Below are 23,636 nucleotides of genomic sequence, written 5' to 3' on the forward strand. Positions count from 1 at the left end.
GACACATACTGTATGTTGATTGACACATACAGTATGTTGATTGACACATACTGTATGTTGATTGACACATACATTATGTTGATTGACACATACATTATGTTGATTGACACATACTGTATGTTGATTGACACATACAGTATGTTGATTGACACATACTGTATGTTGATTGACACATACAGTATGTTGATTGACACATACAGTATGTTGATTGACACATACATTATGTTGATTGACACATACTGTATGTTGATTGACACATACATTATGTGGATTGACACATACTGTATGTTGATTGACACATACATTATGTTGATTGACACATAAATTATGTTGATTGACACATACTGTATGTTGATTGACACATACAGTATGTTTGTTGACACATACTGTATGTTGATTGACACATACATTATGTTGATTGACACATACAGTATGTTTGTTGACACATACAGTATGTTGATTGACACATACGTTATGTTGATTGACACATACTGTATGTTGATTGACACATACATTATGTTGATTGACACATACTGTATGTTGATTGACACATACAGTATGTTGATTGACACATACATTATGTTGATTGACACATACTGTATGTTGATTGACACATACAGTATGTTGATTGACACATACATTATGTTGATTGACACATACTGTATGTTGAGTGACACATACTGTATGTTGATTGACACATACAGTATGTTGATTGATTGACATACAGTATGTTGATTGACACATACATTATGTTGAGTGACACATATAGTATGTTGATTGACACATACAGTATGTTGATTGACACATACAGTATGTTGATTGACACATACTGTATGTTGAGCTTGTGTGCTATTGTGTGCTTAGCTGTTGTGTAGTGCTACTAGTAGCGGGGGTCGGCTCTACAGCCGCATGGCTACAACTTTCTACCATGTTGTTCCAGACCACAGCAAATGTTACCATGTTGTTCCAGACCACAGCAAACGTTACCATGTTGTTCCAGACCACAGCAAATGTTACATTAAGAAGGTGTTTCCTTTAACTTGGACACACACATCTATACCTTCTAAGTCCGTCATTACCAGGAGTTATCTCACCCTCTGACAAGTTTTACAATGTTGTCAAAATGTGTAGAATAAATATTACATTTCAACATTTATGTCAACATGTTTTTAATTTATCTATCTTATTTTATCTTCACCATACCTGGTTGTCCAAATTAGGCATAGTAATGTGTTAATTCCACGACTTTATATATCGGTATTGGTTGATATCGGTATCGGTAATTAAGAGTTGGACAATATCGGAATATCGGATATCGGCAAAAAAGCCATTATCGGACATCCCTACTTATAATGAATGATGATGTGCTTTTACTGATGTGTTTCAAAGAATGTGTTTTTAAAGTTATTGTCACAAATAACACTTGAAATATTGAAAGCAAACTTGAGTCGATTTAATATTATTTCAAACAGAATTCAGACATTTTTAGTTGGATGTACACACATTGACAAATGTATTGGGACACATTCCAACTAAAGCAAATGAAAAGTGAGTTCAATTAAGAATAGTTTTTACTTTTTGACGACGAGACTCTCCTCCACGGATGCATAATTAATTAAATAATTAAAAACAATTAATTATTGATTTATTATTATTCTAATGCATTAGTTTTACAATCGATTCAATGTAATAATTTACATCTTAATCTAAATACTGAAAAATGCCTCATTTGACGTTCTATTTAGACAATGCTGCCCTCTCGTGGTTGTGAAACGATACTTCAACATACGCCGGTGACTTTTGTAAACGGTTCATAAGTAACAGACACAAATATTTGGTGTATTAGTGACATGATATGTTTGTACCTTAAACACAAATATTTGGTGTATTAGTGACATGATATGTTTGTACCTCAAAACAATCGACAGGAGAGGTTTATTGTGACCATTTAACGCTGACACAAAAGGCGGAACGGCTTTAAGCGCGGACACATTTTCCGGTGGGAAGATCTAGAGAGGTGCACCGTGCTCACGTCTAAGTGGTCCGACTCGCCTGCTTTCATTGGTAAACTGCAAAAAGCGGGCTTTTAAAAAGGCTTCAAAGCTCTAAAAGTTAAACAATGTAAGTAAATATGACATTATTCTCGTTACATAAGTTATTCTCATCAGGACATGTCGACTCCTTTATTTATATTTAAGCAGGAGCAGTAAAAATGTCTCAGGGAACTTCTACTTGTATTTAGTTTAGGATTAGTTACATTTAACACGTGTGTACAATAAACACTACACCATTTGTGTATTTAGTTTAGGATTAGTTAGATTAACACTTGTGTACAATACAAACTACACCATTTGTGTATTTAGTTTAGGATTAGTTAGATTAACACTTGTGTACAATACAAACTACACCATTTGTGTATTTAGTTTAGGATTAGTTAGATTAACACTTGTGTACAATACAAACTACACTATTTGTGTATTTAGTTTAGGATTAGTTAGATTAACACTTGTGTACAATACAAACTACACTATTTGTGTATTTACTTTAGGATTAGTTAGATTAACACTTGTGTACAATACAAACTACACCATTTGTGTATTTAGTTTAGGATTAGTTAGATTAACACTTGTGTACAATATAAACTACACCATTTGTGTATTTAGTTTAGGATTAGTTAGATTAACACGTGTGTACAATACAAACTACACCATTTGTGTATATAGTGTTTAGTTTAGGATTAGTTAGATCTAACACTTGTGTACAATACAAACTACACCATTTGTGTATTTAGTTTAGGATTAGTTAGATTAACACTTGTGTACAATACAAACTACACCATTTGTGTATTTAGTTTAGGATTAGTTAGATTAACACTTGTGTACAATACAAACTACACTATTTGTGTATTTAGTTTAGGATTAGTTAGATTAACACTTGTGTACAATACAAACTACACTATTTGTGTATTTAGTTTAGGATTAGTTAGATTAACACGTGTGTACAATACAAACTACACCATTTGTGTATTTAGTTTAGGATTAGTTAGATTAACACGTGTGTACAATACAAACTACACCATTTGTGTATATAGTGTTTAGTTTAGGATTAGTTAGATCTAACACTTGTGTACAATACAAACTACACCATTTGTGTATTTAGTTTAGGATTAGTTAGATTAACACTTGTGTACAATACAAACTACACAATTTGTGTATTTAGTTTAGGATTAGTTAGATTAACACGTGTGTACAATACAAACTACACCATTTGTGTATATAGTGTTTAGTTTAGGATTAGTTAGATCTAACACGTGTGTACAATACAAACTACACCATTTGTGTATATAGTATTTAGTTTAGGATTAGTTAGATTAACACTTGTGTACAATACAAACTACACCATTTGTGTATTTAGTTTAGGATTAGTTAGATTAACACTTGTGTACAATACAAACTACACCATTTGTGTATTTAGTTTAGGATTAGTTAGATTAACATGTGTGTACAATACAAACTACACCATTTGTGTATATAGTGTTTAGTTTAGGATTAGTTAGATCTAACACTTGTGTACAATACAAACTACACCATTTGTGTATTTAGTTTAGGATTAGTTAGATTAACACTTGTGTACAATACAAACTACACCATTTGTGTATTTAGTTTAGGATTAGTTAGATTAACACTTGTGTACAATACAAACTACACTATTTGTGTATTTAGTTTAGGATTAGTTAGATTAACACTTGTGTACAATACAAACTACACTATTTGTGTATTTACTTTAGGATTAGTTAGATTAACACTTGTGTACAATACAAACTACACCATTTGTGTATTTAGTTTAGGATTAGTTAGATTAACACTTGTGTACAATACAAACTACACCATTTGTGTATTTAGTTTAGGATTAGTTAGATTAACACGTGTGTACAATACAAACTACACCATTTGTGTATATAGTGTTTAGTTTAGGATTAGTTAGATCTAACACTTGTGTACAATACAAACTACACCATTTGTGTATTTAGTTTAGGATTAGTTAGATTAACACTTGTGTACAATACAAACTACACCATTTGTGTATTTAGTTTAGGATTAGTTAGATTAACACTTGTGTACAATACAAACTACACTATTTGTGTATTTAGTTTAGGATTAGTTAGATTAACACTTGTGTACAATACAAACTACACTATTTGTGTATTTAGTTTAGGATTAGTTAGATTAACACGTGTGTACAATACAAACTACACCATTTGTGTATTTAGTTTAGGATTAGTTAGATTAACACGTGTGTACAATACAAACTACACCATTTGTGTATATAGTGTTTAGTTTAGGATTAGTTAGATCTAACACTTGTGTACAATACAAACTACACCATTTGTGTATTTAGTTTAGGATTAGTTAGATTAACACTTGTGTACAATACAAACTACACAATTTGTGTATTTAGTTTAGGATTAGTTAGATTAACACGTGTGTACAATACAAACTACACCATTTGTGTATATAGTGTTTAGTTTAGGATTAGTTAGATCTAACACTTGTGTACAATACAAACTACACCATTTGTGTATATAGTATTTAGTTTAGGATTAGTTAGATTAACACTTGTGTACAATACAAACTACACCATTTGTGTATTTAGTTTAGGATTAGTTAGATTAACACTTGTGTACAATACAAACTACACCATTTGTGTATTTAGTTTAGGATTAGTTAGATTAACATGTGTGTACAATACAAACTACACCATTTGTGTATATAGTGTTTAGTTTAGGATTAGTTAGATCTAACACTTGTGTACAATACAAACTACACCATTTGTGTATTTAGTTTAGGATTAGTTAGATTAACACTTGTGTACAATACAAACTACACCATTTGTGTATTTAGTTTAGGATTAGTTAGATTAACACGTGTGTACAATACAAACTACACCATTTGTGTATTTAGTTTAGGATTAGTTAGATTAACACGTGTGTACAATACAAACTACACCATTTGTGTATATAGTGTTTAGTTTAGGATTAGTTAGATTAACACTTGTGTACAATACAAACTACACCATTTGTGTATTTAGTTTAGGATTAGTTAGATTAACACTTGTGTACAATACAAACTACACCATTTGTGTATTTAGTTTAGGATTAGTTAGATCAGGGGTCACCAACCTTTTTGAAAGCAAGAGCTACTTCTTGGGTAGTGATTAATGCGAAGGGCTACCAGTTTGATACACACTTCAATAAATTGCCAGAAATAGCCAATTTGCTCAATTTACCTTTAACTCGATGTTATTATTAATAATTAATGATATTTACACTTAATTGAACGGTTTAAAAGAGGACAAAACACGAAAAAAATTACAGTTACATTTTGAAACATAGTTTATCTTCAATTTCGACTCTTTAAAATTCAAAATTCAACCGAAAAAAAAAGAGAAAAACTAGCTAATTCGAATCTTTTGGAAACAAATTTTAAAAATAATTTATGGAGCATCATTAGTAATTTTTCCTGATTAAGATTAATTTTAGAATTTTGATGACATGTTTTAAATAGGTTAAAATCCAATCTACACTTTGTTAGAATATATAACAAATTGGACCAAGCTATATTTCTAACAAAGACAAATCATTATTTCTTCTAGATTTTCCAGAACAAAATTTTTAAAAGAAATTCAAAAGACTTTGAAATAAGATTTAAATTTGATTCTACAGATTTTCTAGATTTGCCAGAATAATGTTTTTGAATTTTAATCATAATAAGTTTGAAGAAATATTTCACAAATATTCTTCGTCGAAAAAACAGAAGCTAAAATGAAGAATTAAATTAAAATGTATTTATTATTTTTTACAATAAAAAAGGAAGGAATTCAAAAGGTAAAAAGGTATATGTGTTTAAAAATCCTACAATCATTTTTAAGGTTGTATTTTTTCTCTAAAATTGTCTTTCTGAAAGTTATGAGAAGCAAAGTAAAAAAAATAATGAATTTATTTAAACAAGTGAAGACAAAGTCTTTAAAATATTTTCTTGGATTTTCAAATTCTATTTGAGTTTTGTCTCTCTTAGAATTACAAATGTCGGGCAAAGTGAGACCAGCTTGCTAGTAAATAAATACAATTTAAAAAATAGAGGCAGCTCACTGGTAAGTGCTGCTATTTGAGCTATTTTTAGAACAGGCCAGCGGGCTACTCATCTGGTCCTTACGGGCTACCTGGTGCCCGTGGGCACCGCGTTGGTGACCCCTGAGTTAGATTAACACTTGTGTACAATACAAACTACACCATTTTTGTATTTAGTTTAGGATTAGTTAGATTAACACGTGTGTACAATACAAACTACACCATTTGTGTATATAGTATTTAGTTTAGGATTAGTTAGATTAACACTTGTGTACAATACAAACTACACCATTTGTGTATTTAGTTTAGGATTAGTTAGATTAACACGTGTGTACAATACAAACTACACCATTTGTGTATTTAGTTTAGGATTAGTTAGATTAACACGTGTGTACAATACAAACTACACCATTTGTGTATATAGTGTTTAGTTTAGGATTAGTTAGATCTAACACTTGTGTACAATACAAACTACACTATTTGTGTATATAGTATTTAGTTTAGGATTAGTTAGATTAACACTTGTGTACAATACCAACTACACCATTTGTGTATATAGTGTTTAGTTTAGGATTAGTTAGATTAACACTTGTGTACAATACAAACTACACCATTTGTGTATTTAGTTTAGGATTAGTTAGATTAACACTTGTGTACAATACAAACTACACTATTTGTGTATATAATATTTAGTTTAGGATTAGTTAGATCAACACGTGTGTACAATACAAACTACACTATTTGTGTATATAGTATTTAGTTTAGGATTAGTTAGATTAACACTTGTGTACAATACCAACTACACCATTTGTGTATATAGTGTTTAGTTTAGGATTAGTTAGATTAACACTTGTGTACAATACAAACTACACCATTTGTGTATTTAGTTTAGGATTAGTTAGATTAACACTTGTGTACAATACAAACTACACTATTTGTGTATATAGTATTTAGTTTAGGATTAGTTAGATTAACACGTGTGTACAATACAAACTACACCATTTGTGTATATAGTGTTTAGTTTAGGATTAGTTAGATCTAACACTTGTGTACAATACAAACTACACTATTTTTTGAATGCGATATAAAAGTACATAATGGCTAACAAAGCATCTAATGCAGGGGTGTCCAAAGTGCGGCCCGCGGGTCATTTTTTAACGGCCCCACGGCACATTTTAAAAATACAATTGAAAAAAACAAAAAGCATTAAAAGTGGTATTGAAAGAGCAAACAAGTGAAATGTAACAAGAAAATGTAGCAATGTTTACTCTAATCACACAAAGCTGCCATGTAGGCTGTTTCTTTCCTTCAAAAACAATAATGAATCAAAATCAATGTCATTATGAATAAATGACCTATTCAAGGCTTCAATTACGTCACATTAAATATTTTGAGATATTTTGGGGGGAAAATGTTGCATATTTTGTGTTTGCCATGTAAAAAAACGAGCTGTTTTTTTTAAAGGAGGGCTTAAAACGAACAAACAAAAAACATAAACAACAATAAAACTTATAATTGACAGATAGACCTGAAGTTGATCTGGAGATTATTGTGTTAAAGGCCTACTGAAAGCCACTACTAGCGACCACGCAGTCTGATAGTTTATATATCAATGATGACATCTTAACATTGCAACACATGCCAATACGGCCGGGTTAACTTATAAAGTGACATTTTACATTTCCCGCCACACTTCCGCTTGAAAAAGCCTTCGAAGGATGACGCACGCGCGTGACGTAGCCCGAGGAACAGAGGTATGCCTTCTCCATTGAATACAATACAAAAAAGCTCTGTTTTCATTTCATAATTCCACAGTATTCTGGACATCTGTGTTGGTGAATCTTTTGCAATTTGTTTCATGAACAATGGAGGCTGCAAAGAAGAACGTTGTAGGTGGCTGTAGCAACACAAGGACCACTTACTCGGATAGCAGACGCCTAGCCGATGCTAGCAGACGCCTAGCCGATGCTAGCAGACCCACCGCCCGGATGATCTGGTGAAGTCCTTCGTCGCGCCGTCAATCGCTGGAACGCAGGTGAGCACGGGTGTTGCTGAGCAAAGCCGATGAGGGCTGGCTGGCGTAGGTGGAGCGCTAATATTTTTATCATAGCTCTGTGAGCTCCGGTTGCCAAGTTAGCCTTAGCGTCGTTAGCAACAGCATTGTTAAGCTTTGCCAGGCTGAGATCTATTAACCGTGTAGTTACATGTACATGGGTTAATAGTATTGTCGATCTTCTGTCTATCCTTCCAGTCAGGGATTTATTAGGGTCCGCCCTGTACCCTGTACTTTGTACTGGTTACAAAGGAACCTATTGTTTTTGTAAGGTTTTATTATTATTCTTCCGCACCGTTGCGCACTACTTTGCCCCCCTTAACATGCTTCAAAACTCACCAAAAATCAAAATTGCGCTCTGGCGCCCCCTAGGAAGAAAACTGCCTCTAACTCCCACTAGGAAGGTCGTAGAGACATGAAACAAAAACCTGTATGTAGGTCTCACTTAGACCTACAATTCATAATTTCACATCTTCGGGCGAAAACCAACAGGAAGTTGGCAATTTCCCCTTCAAGACAAAAAATGACTAAAAACACTCATTTTTGATTTTTGAGCTGTAATTTGACCCCTTTAAAATACTTCAAAACTCACCAAACTTCTTACACACATCGGGACTGGTGGAAATTGCAATCTAAAAAAAAAAAACGAACCCCAAAACTCAAAATTGTGCTCTACATAATTTTTGAAAAAAACAGAGAAAATACTGCTCCTCCGAGGAAAACTCAGACAAAACTGCTTGTAACTTCCGGTCACCAAACATCAAACGTTATCTCCTCTGAGCGCGTTTGTCGTTTCGGCTTCAAACTGCTACAGGAGAGAGATTGAACCCTTCTGATTAAACGTTCTGTACGGATTTTTGATAAGTGCTACCGTTTTGATTTTACGAGCCTTCAAAGACCCGCAGCACTAAAGTTGCTCCGGTGCCAAAAATGACAACGAAAATGCAATTATTCCTTCTTTGTCCTCAAAATTCTACACACAATACCCTATAATGACAATGTGAACTCAGACACAACTTCCTCTAACTCCCAGAACGAATATCGTAGAGACACGAAACAAAAACCTCTATGTAGGTCTCACTCAGGACTACCACTGGACAAAAGTATTGGGACACCTAGGACTAGCACCTGCCAAAAAGCGGACCCGACCAACGCTGCTTGCAGCTTTAATTTATTTTGTTTCTATCTGCATTTGAGACAGATGCTATCACGTTAGCTCATGCTAAAGATGCTAAAGAGCTTCGTCGATGTATTGTCGTGGAGATAAAAGGCACTGAATGTCCATTTCGCATTCTCGACTCTCATTTTCAAGAGGATATAGTATCCGAGGTGGTTTAAAATACAAATCCGTGATCCACAATAGAAAAAGGAGAGAGTGTGGAATCCAATGAGTCAGCTTGTACCTAAGTTACGGTCAGAGCGGAAAAAAATATGTATCTCACTGCATTCTAGTCCGTCACTCTCACGTTCCTCATCCACAAATCTTTCATCCTCGCTCAAATTAATGGGGTAATCGTCACTTTCACGGTCCGAATAGCTCTAGCTGCGTTGAAAACAATAGGAAAATATGAGGGAGTGAACAACTGACAACGTCACGCTACTTCCGGTAGGGGCAAGGTTTTTTTTTTATCAGAGACCAAAAGTTGCAAACTTTATCGACGTTGTTCTCTACTAAATCCTTTCAGCAAAAATATGGCAATATCGCAAAATGATCAAGTACGACACATAGAATGGATCTGCTATCCCCGTTTAAATAAAAAAAAATAATTTCAGTAGGCCTTCAAAAGTAAACAGTAAAAAAAATATATATATCATTTATTTTTTAACACTTTAATGAGTAGGACCCTTTTGGATCCCCTACAATTTTAGTGTGATTAGTTTTTAAGTGTCATTGCTCAAAAAATAATAATGAATTACAATCAATGGTGTTATGAGTTATTGACCTTTTTAAGGCTCCAATTATTACACAATCTCAAATATCCCACTTAAAAATTTTATTGGGTGAAAATATTGCATATTTTGTGTTTTTTTTTCATTAAAAAAAGGGTTTTCTTGGACAAAAAGAGCATACAATTTAAATCTTAAAAAAATGTTATATTGACAGATAGACCTAATGTTGATCTAGAGCAGGGGTCACCAACGCGGTGCCCGCGGGCACCAGGTAGCCCGTAAGGACCAGATGAGTAGCCCGCTGGCCTGTTCTAAAAATAGCTCAAATAGCAGCACTTACCAGTGAGCTGCCTCTATTTTTTAAATTGTATTTATTTACTAGCAAGCTGGTCTCGCTTTGCTCGACATTTTTAATTCTAAGAGAGACAAAACTCAAATAGAATTTGAAAATCCAAGAAAATATTTTAAAGACTTGGTCTTCACTTGTTTAAATAAATTCATAATTTTTTTTACTTTGCTTCTTATAACTTTCAGAAAGACAATTTTAGAGAAAAAATACAACCTTAAAAATTATTTTAGGATTTTTAAACACATATACCTTTTTACCTTTTAAATTCCTTCCTCTTCTTTCCTGACAATTTAAATCAATGTTCAAGTACATTTATTTTTTTTATTGTAAAGAATAATAAATACATTTTAATTTAAGTCTTCATTTTAGCTTCTGTTTTTTCGACAAAGAATATTTGTGAAATATTTCTTCAAACTTATTATGATTAAAATTCAAAAAAATTATTCTGGCAAATGTAGAAAATCTGTAGAATCAAATTTAAATCTTATAACAAAGTCTTTTGAATTTCTTTTAAAATTTTTGTTCTGGAAAATCTAGAAGAAATAATGATTTGTCTTTGTTAGAAATATAGCTTGGTCCAATTTGTTATATATTCTAACAAAGTGTAGATTGGATTTTAACCTATTTCAAACATGTCATCAAAATTCTAAAATTAATCTTAATCAGGAAAAATTACTAATGATGTTCCATAAAAAGATTCGAATTAGCTAGTTTTTCCCCTATTTTTTGGTTGAATTTTGAATTTTAAAGAGTCGAAATTGAAAATAAACTGTTTCAAAATTTAATTGTCATTTTTTTCGTGTTTTCTCCTCTTTTAAACCGTTTAATTAAGTGTAAATATCATGAATTATTAATAATAACATAGAGTTAAAGGTAAATTGAGCAAATTGGCTATTTCTGGCAATTTTTTTAAGTGTGTATCAAACTGGTAGCCCTTCGCATTAATCACTACCCAAGAAGTAGCTCTTGCTTTCAAAAAGGTTGGTGACCCCAGATCTAGAGATTTAAAAACTTGAATAATAACACAAATAATAATACTGAATAATGACACATTTTTTCTATTTTTTGGACCAAAACCCTTTGGGGTCCCCGCGATCAAGCCTGAGTGGAAGCCTAAATGTATATTTTTTATACATATATTGTATTGGTTTTTAAAATACAAAATATCAAAATGGCCCCTGCTAGCTTTGATTTTTCAATGTGCGGCCCTCAGTGGAAAAAGTTTGGACACCCCTGATCTAATGAAACTATTGTATTGCCTTTAAAAACCTCCAGCAGTGACCCATTTCCTCCTTGTGACCCCAATTTGAACCAAATATTAGCAATATTGTTATTATAAGCGCTAACGCAGAGGAACTACTTTTAGAGCTAACTAGCTTATGTTGCTATATTGTAGGCTGACCATATTGTGAAATCCCCAAAAGAGGACACATATATGCGTGCCAAGGCGGGCAATTTGCCGATGATACTCCAACTTGCCTTATAAATAACGTATTTATTTAAATAAAGCATTTTTTCTCCTGTGTTGACAGCAGTGTTGGCGCTAGGAATTTTCAAAATGGGGTTTGTATATCTTGTTTAGCACTTAGCAATACTGCTACATGATGCTTAGTGTTTCACTACAGCTGCATCTGTTTAGCACACAGCTTGTAAAACTTGTAGGTCATCCTCCTTATATTCAGGCTCAAAAATCAAAGTTTCTGGATCATCATTTGTCCCAAAGTAATCTTTGTTGTCTCTCATGAAGTCTGCCATGATTGGTAGGTTTGTTGTTGTTGAAAAAAAATTGTGATTAATATGCCACCGCATGCTTAAATGAGCAAAACACATACAATTCCCATGTTATTATGAATGTTACTACATGACATATATACTTACATCATGTATATAATACATGTTATTATGAATGTTACTACATGACATATATACTTACATCATGTATATATTACATGTTATTATGAATGTTACTACATGACATATATACTTACATCATGTATATATTACATGTTATTATGAATGTTACTACATGACATATATACTTACATCATGTATATATTACATGTTATTATGAATGTTACTACATGACATATATACTTACATCATGTATATATTACATGTTATTATGAATGTTACTACATGACATATATACTTACATCATGTATATATCACATGTTATTATGAATGCTACTACATGACATATATACTTACATCATGTACATATTACATGTTATTATGAATGTTACTACATGTTTTATATACTTACATCATGTATACATTATATATTATTATGAATGTTACTAGATACTACATATATACTTACATCTTGTATATATTACATGTTATTATGAATGTTACTACATGACTTATATACTTACATCATGTATATATTACATGTTATTATGAATGTTACTACATGACATATATACTTACATCATGTATATATTACATGTTATTATGAATGCTACTACAGGACATATATACTTACATCATGTGTATATTACATGTTATTATGAATGTTACTACATGACATATATACTTACATCATGTATATATTACATGTTATTATGAATGTTACTACATGACATATATACTTACATCATGTATATATTACATGTTATTATGAATGTTACTACATGACATATACCGGTATACTTACATCATGGATATATTACATGTTATTATGAATGTGACTACATGACATATATACTTACATCATGTATATATGACATATTATTATGAAATTTACTAGATACTACATATATACTTACATCATGTATATATTACATGTTATTATGAATGTTACTACATGACATATATACTTACATCATGTATTTATTACATGTTATTATGAATGTTACTACAGGACATATATACTTACATCATGTGTATATTACATGTTATTATGAATGTTACTACATGACATATATACTTACATCATGTATATAATACATGTTATTATGAATGTTACTACATGACATATATACTTACATCATGTATATATTACATGTTATTATGAATGTTACTACATATATACTTACATCATGTGTATATTACATGTTATTATGAATGTTACTACATGACATATATACTTACATCATGTATATATTACATGTTATTATGAATGTTACTACATGACATATATACTTACATCATGTATATATGACATGTTATTATGAATGTTACTACATGACATATATACTTACATCATGTATATATGACATGTTATTATGAATGTTACTACATGACATATATACTTACATCATGTATATATTACATGTTATTATGAATGTCACTACATGACATATATACTTACATCATGTATATATTACATGTTATTATGAATGTTACTACATGACATATATACTTACATCATGTACATATGACATGTTATTATGAATGTTACTACATGACATATATACTTACATCATGTATATATGACATGTTATTATGAATGTTACTAGATACTACATATATACTTACATCATGTATATATTACATATTATTATGAATGTTACTACATGACATATATACTTACATCATGTATATATTACATGTTATTATGAATGTTACCACATGACATATATACTTACATCATGTATATATTACATGTTATTATGAATGTTACCACATGACATATATACTTACATCATGTATATATGACATGTTATTATGAATGTTACTAGATACTACATATATACTTACATCATGTATATATGACATGTTATTATGAATGTTACTAGATACTACATATATACTTACATCATGTATATAAAGTCTTGATTGACTTTTTTAGAGCGGTTTATAGGCGGAATTGAGCGGCTCCCTTTAGATCTGTTGTTAGCTGACTTTTACCAATGTTCATTTACAATTTAGAATGTATAAAACAAAGAAAAACATACATGTTCTTGTCTTACATAATAGTTGTGAATGATAAGACACAATTACCCCAAAAGTTCAGTTCCCCCTTGAGTATTAAGTGGTGTAGCTGACATGCCTGTTCTTTTATTCCCTGCGCACAGTTATCACAGTTACAAACATTAGAATACTGTACATGTTTGTCTCCCTGCAGACATCAGCAAACGTGTGCAGGAAAAACCTGTGCGGCAACTTGACAAAACAACTTCTACAATGTCCACACGCATTCTCAGTCGTGCTCGCAGTAAGTACTGACACCACCCCAATTACACCTGTGCACCCTTTTTGTTGTTTTGCTCTTTTCATCCTTTATGGCACAAGAGTCCCACTCAAATCCCAGGAGCCAATCTGGCCCGTAACATCATTTTTTCAAATGATTGATTCATTTGATATGGACACCACAGTTACATTGGACAAACCAGATGCACTGCCTTAAGGGTTATAGCAAAGAAAACGCCCATTTTCAACGCCTGTCCACAAAGTGCTCATAGGACATAGAGTTACACATAAAAAAATACACTTAAAATTGACACATTCTTGTTTTATATGGCCCACAATAGCCTGAAATTAATATGCGTCAATAAAGTACTTTTGCTTGACAAAAAAAATAAATACATACACTATACTGCATGCAATTGCATATATTTTAAACCTAAATATGATCTAATAATATTATATTATTATACATTGCTCACATTTTCTTGTTGAAATAAAATAAAATACCTCAATATCTGCTTGACTTTTGATTTGAAAGCAAGTTATTGTACGCTGTAAAAATGACAATAGATATAACAGTAAATTCCTGCCAGTTTTTGACCGTACATTTTACAGTGGTTTTTTTCCCCAGCATTTTACTGTAAATGAAAAATCTGCCTTTTTTTTTTTTCTTTTTTTTTTACCATGAAAAAACTTTTCCCATTTACAGATATAACCGTAGATGTTATGGCAAAAACAAACTAAAAAATAAAAAATAGCAGCTTTATTTGACATTATTTTAATGTAAAAAAAAACAACTTTGGTAGTGACTTTCCATTTACATATAATACGCTGTAAAAACCACAATAAATGTTATAGTGAGCTGGCAGTTTTTTTTTGCTGCAAGAGAGGTACTGTTTTTTTCCCCATTTGTAGTACAGCATTATGCTGTAAAAAAAAAAAAAAAAAAAAAATCAGTTCTTTACTATAAAATCGACAGATTTGTATTTTATTTTTTTACAGTGTACGTAAAAAAAATTACTAAAAAAGACCAAAAAAAAATACAAAAAATAAATAAATATATATATACCGTAATTTCCGGACTATAAGCCGCTACTTTTTCCCCTCGTTCTGGTCCCTGCGGCTTATACAAGGGTGCGGCTTATATATAGCCTGTTCTTCTCCGACACCGACGAAGAGGATTTCGGTGGTTTTAGTACGCAGGAGGAAGACGATGACACAATGATTAAAGACTGACTTTTCATATACCGGTAGGCTGGTTATTTTGATAACGTACAGGCGAGCACTTTGTATTACTTTGCACCGTTGTATTATTTGTACTCTGCACGAATGCTGTTCGCCATGTCAAAGATGTGAAAGTTTGATTGAATGATTGAAAGATTTATAGTTAATAAATGGGACGCTTTGCGTTCCCAAACAGTCATCTCTGTCCCGACAATCCCCTCCGTGGTAGCAGGAACCCCTATATACTACGCTAATTACACATCAAAACCCTGCGGCTTATAGTCTGGTGCGGCTTATATATGGAGCAATCTGTATTTTCCCCTAAATTTAGCTGGTGCGGCTTATAGTCAGGTGCGGCTTATAGTCCGGAAATTACGGTATATACAGTGTTCCCTTGTTTAACGCGGGGGTTACGTTCCAAAAAACACCAGCTTTAAGTGAAATCCGTGTCGTAGAGGTAGATTTTTGTGTTTTCGTTCATTATATATTTTTTTCCCTAAGCCTATATGTTTTTTCGTTTACAGTACTGTACAGTATAAGTTTTTTCGTTCCTTATATATGTTCTAAGGCTGTAAAATCCCTAACCACACCCTTTATAAACTTTTCTCAGACAGGCATGAACATTTTCTCACATTCCTCTCGTTTAAACACTCTCAAAGTTCGAACCTTTGTGTATTAAAAAAACTAAAAAAAAGTACAGTCCACTACTGTATTAAAGAATGAAACCAAAAATCAAAACCTCTTTTAAACCAACGTACAGCAATAAAGAGCCACACTGCTCGCATCAAACCATTTTGTAAATTTAGGCAAGCTGAAGACATTCTGTACTGTACAGGACACATGACATGGAGAAGACTGATTGACAGTGGTCTACAGACCCTTAGCCAATCAGGACGCAGAACACAATGCACATTTATATATATATATATATATATATATATATATATATATATATATATATATATATATATATATATATATATATATATATATATATATATACACACTACCGTTCAAAAGTTTGGGGTCACCCAAACAATTTAGTGGAATAGCCTTCATTTCTAAGAACAAGAATAGACTGTCGAGTTTCAGATGAAAGTTCTCTTTTTCTGGCCATTTTGAGCGTTTTATTGACCCCACAAATGTGATGCTCCAGAAACTCAATCTGCTCAAAGGAAGGTCAGTTTTGTAGCTTCTGTAACGAGCTAAAGTGTTTTCAGATGTGTGAACATGATTGCACAAGGGTTTTCTAATCATCAATTAGCCTTCTGAGCCAATGAGCAAACACATTGTACCATTAGAACACTGGAGTGATAGTTGCTGGAAATGGGCCTCTATACACCTATGTAGATATTGCACCAAAAAGCAGACATTTGCAGCTAGAATAGTCATTTAGCACATTAGCAATGTATAGAGTGTACTTCTTTAAAGTTAAGACTAGTTTAAAGTTATCTTCATTGAAAAATAAGGACATTTTAATGTGACCCCAAACTTTTGAACGGTAGTGTATATATATGTGTGTATATATAAATATATGTGTATGTAATAAATGCAAATGGCCATTGTGTAATAATTTCATGAGGTGAATCCTTATATGTTTGTATTTGTATATTAGTTAGTGTTACAAACGGCCCTCTGAGGGAGCCATGACTGTGATGTGGCCCTAAATGAAAACTGGTTTGACACCCCTGCCTTATAGGATCATGACATTTAGGAGCGATGGGTTTCCACCACTCTAAACATCAAACAATTTGTCTTCAGTAAAGATTATTAACACTCGCTTTTAATAGAAATGTGAACAGAGGGACAATGTCACTTTAAGACTGTGCTTGTAGAGAAAGTCTTGTTCAAACCCATTTTGTGGCTGGGATGGCAGACACCATTCTTTCATCCGGCAAGGGCGGACCCGGCTTCATACTTGACAAACTGAATAGAATCTGCGTGTCCACACACACGCTTCTGACGCTGTGCAAACATTCCAACGAGGTGCGTGCCGGGAACATGCACGTCGTAAAGAGGCCCCGTTATGAAAAACAAACACCCCTTGGTGCCTGTTTTGTGTATTTGGGATCTGCATAAGTCTAGAAGCCTGGAGGCAAGGCAGAGATATGTATGGAACAGTCTTACCTTCCTTTAAACTTCCCAAGCGGGACGTCAGCGGACATAACCATTTATTGTGGAAATGTACCCAAAGTTGTAGTCAGTAAGTTCCTTCTGTTGTGGGGCAGACTGGCTCGTACATGCACATGCACTTCTAATACAAAGTAGTGCAGACCTGGGCTCGCGAGCCACATGTGGGCCATTAAAACCTCTAAAGCAGGGGTCACCAACCTTTTTGAAAGCAAGAGCTACTTCTTGGGTAGTGATTAATGCGAAGGGCTACCAGTTTGATACACACTTCAATAAATTGCCAGAAATAGCCAATTTGCTCAATTTACCTTTAACTCTATGTTATTATTAATAATTAATGATATTTACACTTAATTGAACAGTTTAAAAGAGGAGAAAACACGAAAAAAATGACAATTACATTTTGAAACATAGTTTATCTTCAATTTAACTCTTTAAAATTCAAAATTCAACCGAAAAAAAGAAGAGAAAAACTTAAAAAAAGAATTTATGGAACATCATTAGTAATTTTTCCTGATTAAGATTAATTTTAGAATTTTGATGAAAATGTTTTAAATAGGTTAAAATCCAATCTGCACTTTGTTAGAATATATAACAAATTCGACCAAGCTATATTTCTAACCAAGACACATCATTATTTCTTCTAGATTTTCCAGAACAAAAATTTTTAAATAAATTAAAAATACTTTGAAATAAGATTTAAATTTGATTCTACAGATTTTCTAGATTTGCCAGAATAATTTTTTTGAATTTTAATCATAATAAGTTTGAAGAAATATTTCACAAATACTCTTCTTCGAAAAAACAGAAGCTAAAATGAAGAATTAAATTAAAATTTATTTATTATTCTTTACAATTTAAAAAAAAAAACATTACTTGAACATTGATTTAAATTGTCAGGAAAGAAGAGGAAGGAATTTAAAAGGTAAAAAGGTATGTGTTTAAAAATCCTAAAATCATTTTTAAGGTTGTATTTTTTCTCTAAAATTGTCTTTCTGAAAGTTATAAGAAGCAAAGTAAAAAAATGTATGAATTTATTTAAACAAGTGAAGACCAAGTCTTTATAATATTTTCTTGGATTTTCAAATTCTTTTTGAGTTTTGTCTCTCTTAGAATTAAAAATGTCGGGCAAAGCGAAATGATCAAGTACGACACATAGAATGGATCTGCTATTCCCGTTTAAATAAAAAAAAATCATTTCAGCAGAATTAAATTTTTTTATTTAAACGGGAATAGCAGATCCATTCTATGTGTCATACTTGATCATTTCGCGATATTGCCATATTTTTGCTGAAAGGATTTAGTAGAGAAAATCGACGATAAAGTTCGCAACTTTTGCTCGCTGATAAAAAAAAAGTCTTGCCTGTAGCGGAAGTAGCGTGACGTCACAGGAGCTAGTATTCCTCACAATTCCCCGTTGTTTACAATGGAGCCAGAGAGATTCTGAGCGAGAAAGTGACGATTACACCATTAATTTGAGCGAGGATGAAAGATTCGTAGATGAGGAACGTTACAGTGAAGGACTTGAGAGGCAGTGATGGACGTATCTTTTTTCACTCTGACCGTAACTTAGGTACAAGCTGGCTCATTGGATTCCACACTCTCCTTTTTCTATTGTGGATCACAGATTTGTATTTTAAACCACCTCAGATACTATATCCTCTTGAAAATGAGAGTCGAGAACGCGAAATGGACATTCACAGTGACTGAACATGTAAATACACGATTAATAATTCAGCTTTGCGAAGCTAAAAAAATAGAAGCTAACCTAGCTACGTAGCCAACGTTATAGCATCAGTCTCAAATGCAGATAGAAACTAAATTAAAAAAAAACCTGACTGGATGGATAGACAGAAGATCAATAATACTATTAAACCATGAACATGTAAATACACGATTAATAATATTCCGCTTGGCGAAGCTAAAAAAACAGAAGCTAACCTAGCTGCGTAGCCAACATGATAGCAGCAGTCTCAAATGCAGATAGAAACTAAATTTAAAAAAAACCCTGACTGGATGGATAGACAGAAGATCAATAATACTATTAAACCATGAACATGTAAATACACGATTAATAATATTCCGCTTGGCGAAGCTAAAAAAACAGAAGCTAACCTAGCTGCGTAGCTAACTTAGATGCGGCGGCGGGCGTTGTACGCTTTTGACGACACCCCGGCCGCCATCAGAGTCGGCAAGAAACATATATTTCCCCAAAGTTACGTACGTCACATGCACATATCGACACGCACGTACGGGCAAGCCATCAAATGTTTGGAAGCCAAAGCTGTACTCACTGTAGTGCGTCTGCTATCCTGCTCAAAACACAACACAACCTCCTGGTGTTGGTGTTGCTGTAGTCCGCCGCTCCACCGATCGCACCTACAACTTTCTTATTTGCAGTCTCCAGTGTCCATTAAACAAATTGCTCAATCGCTTTATTAACAAGCGGTAACTGGTTGTAGTTCAAAAAGTAACGCACACACATACACGAGCTGCTGTTAGCCACAACTCACGCTCACACACTCAAGTTCTCCGCCAACTCACTCGCGCATGCGCATTCCCCAAACCCTTAAAGACACAGTACACTAATGCAAATATCACAGATATTACAGTATTGTACTTAGCCGCTAAGACACCGATCCATCCCACCTACAACGTTCTTCTTTGCAGTCTCAAAAGATTCACCAACACAGATGTCCAGAATACTGTGGAATTTTGTCGAAGAAAACAAGAGGCTTTTCTATCGGGTCCGATGGGGTCCAACCACTTCCGTTGCTTTTGTGACGTCACACGCATAAATCATATCCAAAGGAGTTTTTCAACCGGAAGTGTGGCGGGAATTTTAAAAGTCACTTTATAAGTTAACCCGGCCGTATTGGCATGTGTTGCAATGTTAAGATGTCATCATTGATATATAAACTATCAGACTGCGTGGTCGCTAGTAGTGGCTTTCAGTAGGACTTTAAGTCAGGACTTTGGGAAGGCCATTCTAAAACCTACATACCACAATACCCAGCAATATGTTTGGAGGAGAAAAGGTGAGGCCTTTAATTTGAAATTTGAAATCGTTGTTGGATACTCCGAGCTTTCTGTAGAAGGCTTTAATGTGTTCTACACCAAAGCGACCAGAGTGGTGGGACAGCTTGTTGACAAGAGTTGCGGCTATGCTGGTGAAAAAGATGTTAAGTCTGCTTACTACCTCCATTTTGTCTGTAATGAGGGAGTCACCCTCCTTGATGCTGATGTTGGTGAGTCTGGTTTTTAGTGGTAAAAACAGTGGTAAAGGAATGGCTAAATCAGGCTAGAATGAAGGTTTTAGAATGGCCTTCCCAAAGTCCTGACTTAAAGGCCTACTGAAATGATTTTTTTTATTTAAACGGGAATAGCAGATCCATTCTATGTGTCATACTTGATCATTTCGCGATATTGCCATATTTTTGCTGAAAGGATTTAGTAAAGAAAATCGACGATAAAGTTCGCAACTTTTGCTCGCTGGTAAAAAAAAGCCTTGCCTGTAGCGGAAGTAGCGTGACGTCACAGGAGCTAGTATTCCTCACAATTCCCCGTTGTTTACAATGGAGCCAGAGAGATTCTGAGCGAGAAAGTGACGATTACACCATTAATTTGAGCGAGGATGAAAGATTCGTAGATGAGGAACGTTACAGTGAAGGACTTGAGAGACAGTGATGGACGTATCTTTTTTCGCTCTGACCGTAACTTAGGTACAAGCTGGCTCATTGGATTCCACACTCTCTCCTTTTTCTATTGTAGATCACAGATTTGTATTTTAAACCACCTGGGATACTATATCCTCTTGAAAATGAGAGTCCAGAACACGAAATGGACATTCAGTGCCTTTTATCTCCACGACAATACATCGGCGAAATGCTTTAGCTACGAGCTAACGTGATAGCATCGTGCTTTAACTGCATATAGAAACAAAAGAAATAAACCCCTGACGGGAAGTATAGATAGAAAATCAACAATACTATTAAACCGTGGACATGTAAATACGCGGTTAATGCTTTCCAGGCTGGCGAAGGTTAACAATGCTGTGCTAACGACGCCATTGAAGCTAACTTAGCAACCAGACTGCACAGAGCTATGCTAAAAACATTAGCTCTCCACCTACGCCAGCCAGCCCTCATTTGCTCATCAACACCCGTGCTCACCTGCGTTCCAGCGATCGGCAGAAGGACGAAGGACTTCACCCGATAAGTTTGGCGGCCCGGAGACGTAGGAAGTCAAGGTGAAGTCGGCGGCTAGCGCTCCAACAAAGTCCTCCTGGTTGTGTTGCTGTAGTCCGCTGCTAATACACTGATCCCACCTACAACTGTCTTCTTTGCAGCCTTCATTGTTCATTAAAAAAATTGCAAAAGATGTCCAGAATACTGTGGAATTATGAAATGAAAACAGAGCTTTTTGTATAGGATTCTACGGGGTACCATAACTTCCGTTACTCGGACTTCGTCACGCGCATACGTCATCATACCGCGATGTTTCAGCCGGATATTTCCCGGGAATTTTAAAGTGTCACTTTATAAGTTAACCCGGCCGTATTGGCATGTGTTGCAATGTTAAGATTTCATCATTGATATATAAACTATCAGACTGCGTGGTCGCTAGTAGTGGCTTTCAGTAGGCCTTTAAAGGTGTGGAAAATGCTGAAGAAACAAGTCCATGTCAGAAAAGCAACACATTTAGCTGAACTGCAGCAATTTAGTGGTCAAGTGGTCAAGCAGAAGCTTGTGGATGGCTACCAAAAGCGCCTTATTGCAGGTCAACTTTCCAAGGGACATGTAAGCAAATATTAACATTGCTGTATGTATACTTTTGACCCAGCATATTTTCAGTAGCCCCATAATAAATTCATAAAAGAAGCAAACTTCATGAAAGTTTTTTGTGAGCAACAAGTATGTGCTCCAATCACTACATCACAACAAAATAAGAAATGATTGTAAAGTCAAGACAGCCATGACATGATGTTCTGTGTATGTACACTTTTGACCACCACTGTAGGTAGAAGGATGGCGTGGGTGTGTGAAGGAATCAAGGGTGATGATTGTTGAACAAAGACTCATTTATTGACTAAGCAAGCATCACTACAGGTCCTACAGCACACACATATAGTACAGTCATGTCTTTATTAAGGCATTTGGCATTAAAGCTAATATTCTCCTTAAAGCTGATTGAAGAGAACCAAAGATTGTCTCATTTCATGCATTTACATACTTGCACTTGAGTCTTTTGAGTGCATAAGTGTGTTCACACTGAGAAGTAAGGCAAAGCGCAGAGTTCAAGCGTGCTGGGGTGGAAAGAGTCGCCATCTTGGCCACGTAGCGGAAGGGGAGCGACCAGCAAACAGAATCTTTTCCTTATTTAAAGCAAGGGGTGCATGCAGGCCAGAAAAACTCACAACAAATCAATTTAGAATTATTGGACAATCAAAGAGAAAGGAGAACAAATAACTTATTTTATAGGGTGTACTGGGAAAAACTCCCAATCTCACCAAGTATATATTTCTAAGTTCTAGGCAAAATATGTAAACAAACTTAATACAAGTCACACTTCCCTGAATTGTCATTTTGAGTGAGACTGAAGAACTTGTTTTTAGGCAATAGATCTTCTGAGGAATAAAATACACACGTTTGTTATAAGACCAACAACTTCACAATACTAGTAAGTATAGCTAATAATAGGTTTTAATTGCTAATTTAAGATCACTTTTAAGT

The 23,636-nt window shown here is 33.8% G+C and overlaps 1 protein-coding gene across 3 annotated transcripts in view; it reads left to right on the plus strand.

Moving 5' to 3' along the window:
- The first annotated feature begins 2,021 nt into the window (after window positions 1–2,021).
- The window catches only part of LOC133645102 (rod cGMP-specific 3',5'-cyclic phosphodiesterase subunit alpha-like), a 121,038-nt gene continuing 99,423 nt past the window's right edge, over window positions 2,022–23,636 (plus strand). Inside the window, exons 1-4 of one of the 3 annotated variants that reach the window (XM_062039903.1) lie at window positions 2,022–2,121; window positions 7,836–7,881; window positions 7,999–8,162; window positions 14,489–14,578. In XM_062039903.1, coding sequence (XP_061895887.1) covers window positions 14,548–14,578 — 31 coding nt within the window. In that variant the 5' untranslated portion in view covers window positions 2,022–2,121; window positions 7,836–7,881; window positions 7,999–8,162; window positions 14,489–14,547. Of the gene's footprint in view, window positions 2,122–7,835; window positions 7,882–7,998; window positions 8,163–14,488; window positions 14,579–23,636 lie in introns of those variants that run through there. The other 2 variants (XM_062039904.1, XM_062039905.1) reach the window with 2 other exon arrangements.

The sequence above is a fragment of the Entelurus aequoreus genome, linkage group LG28 (genome assembly GCF_033978785.1).
Source record: "Entelurus aequoreus isolate RoL-2023_Sb linkage group LG28, RoL_Eaeq_v1.1, whole genome shotgun sequence".
Classification (NCBI taxonomy): domain Eukaryota; kingdom Metazoa; phylum Chordata; class Actinopteri; order Syngnathiformes; family Syngnathidae; genus Entelurus; species Entelurus aequoreus.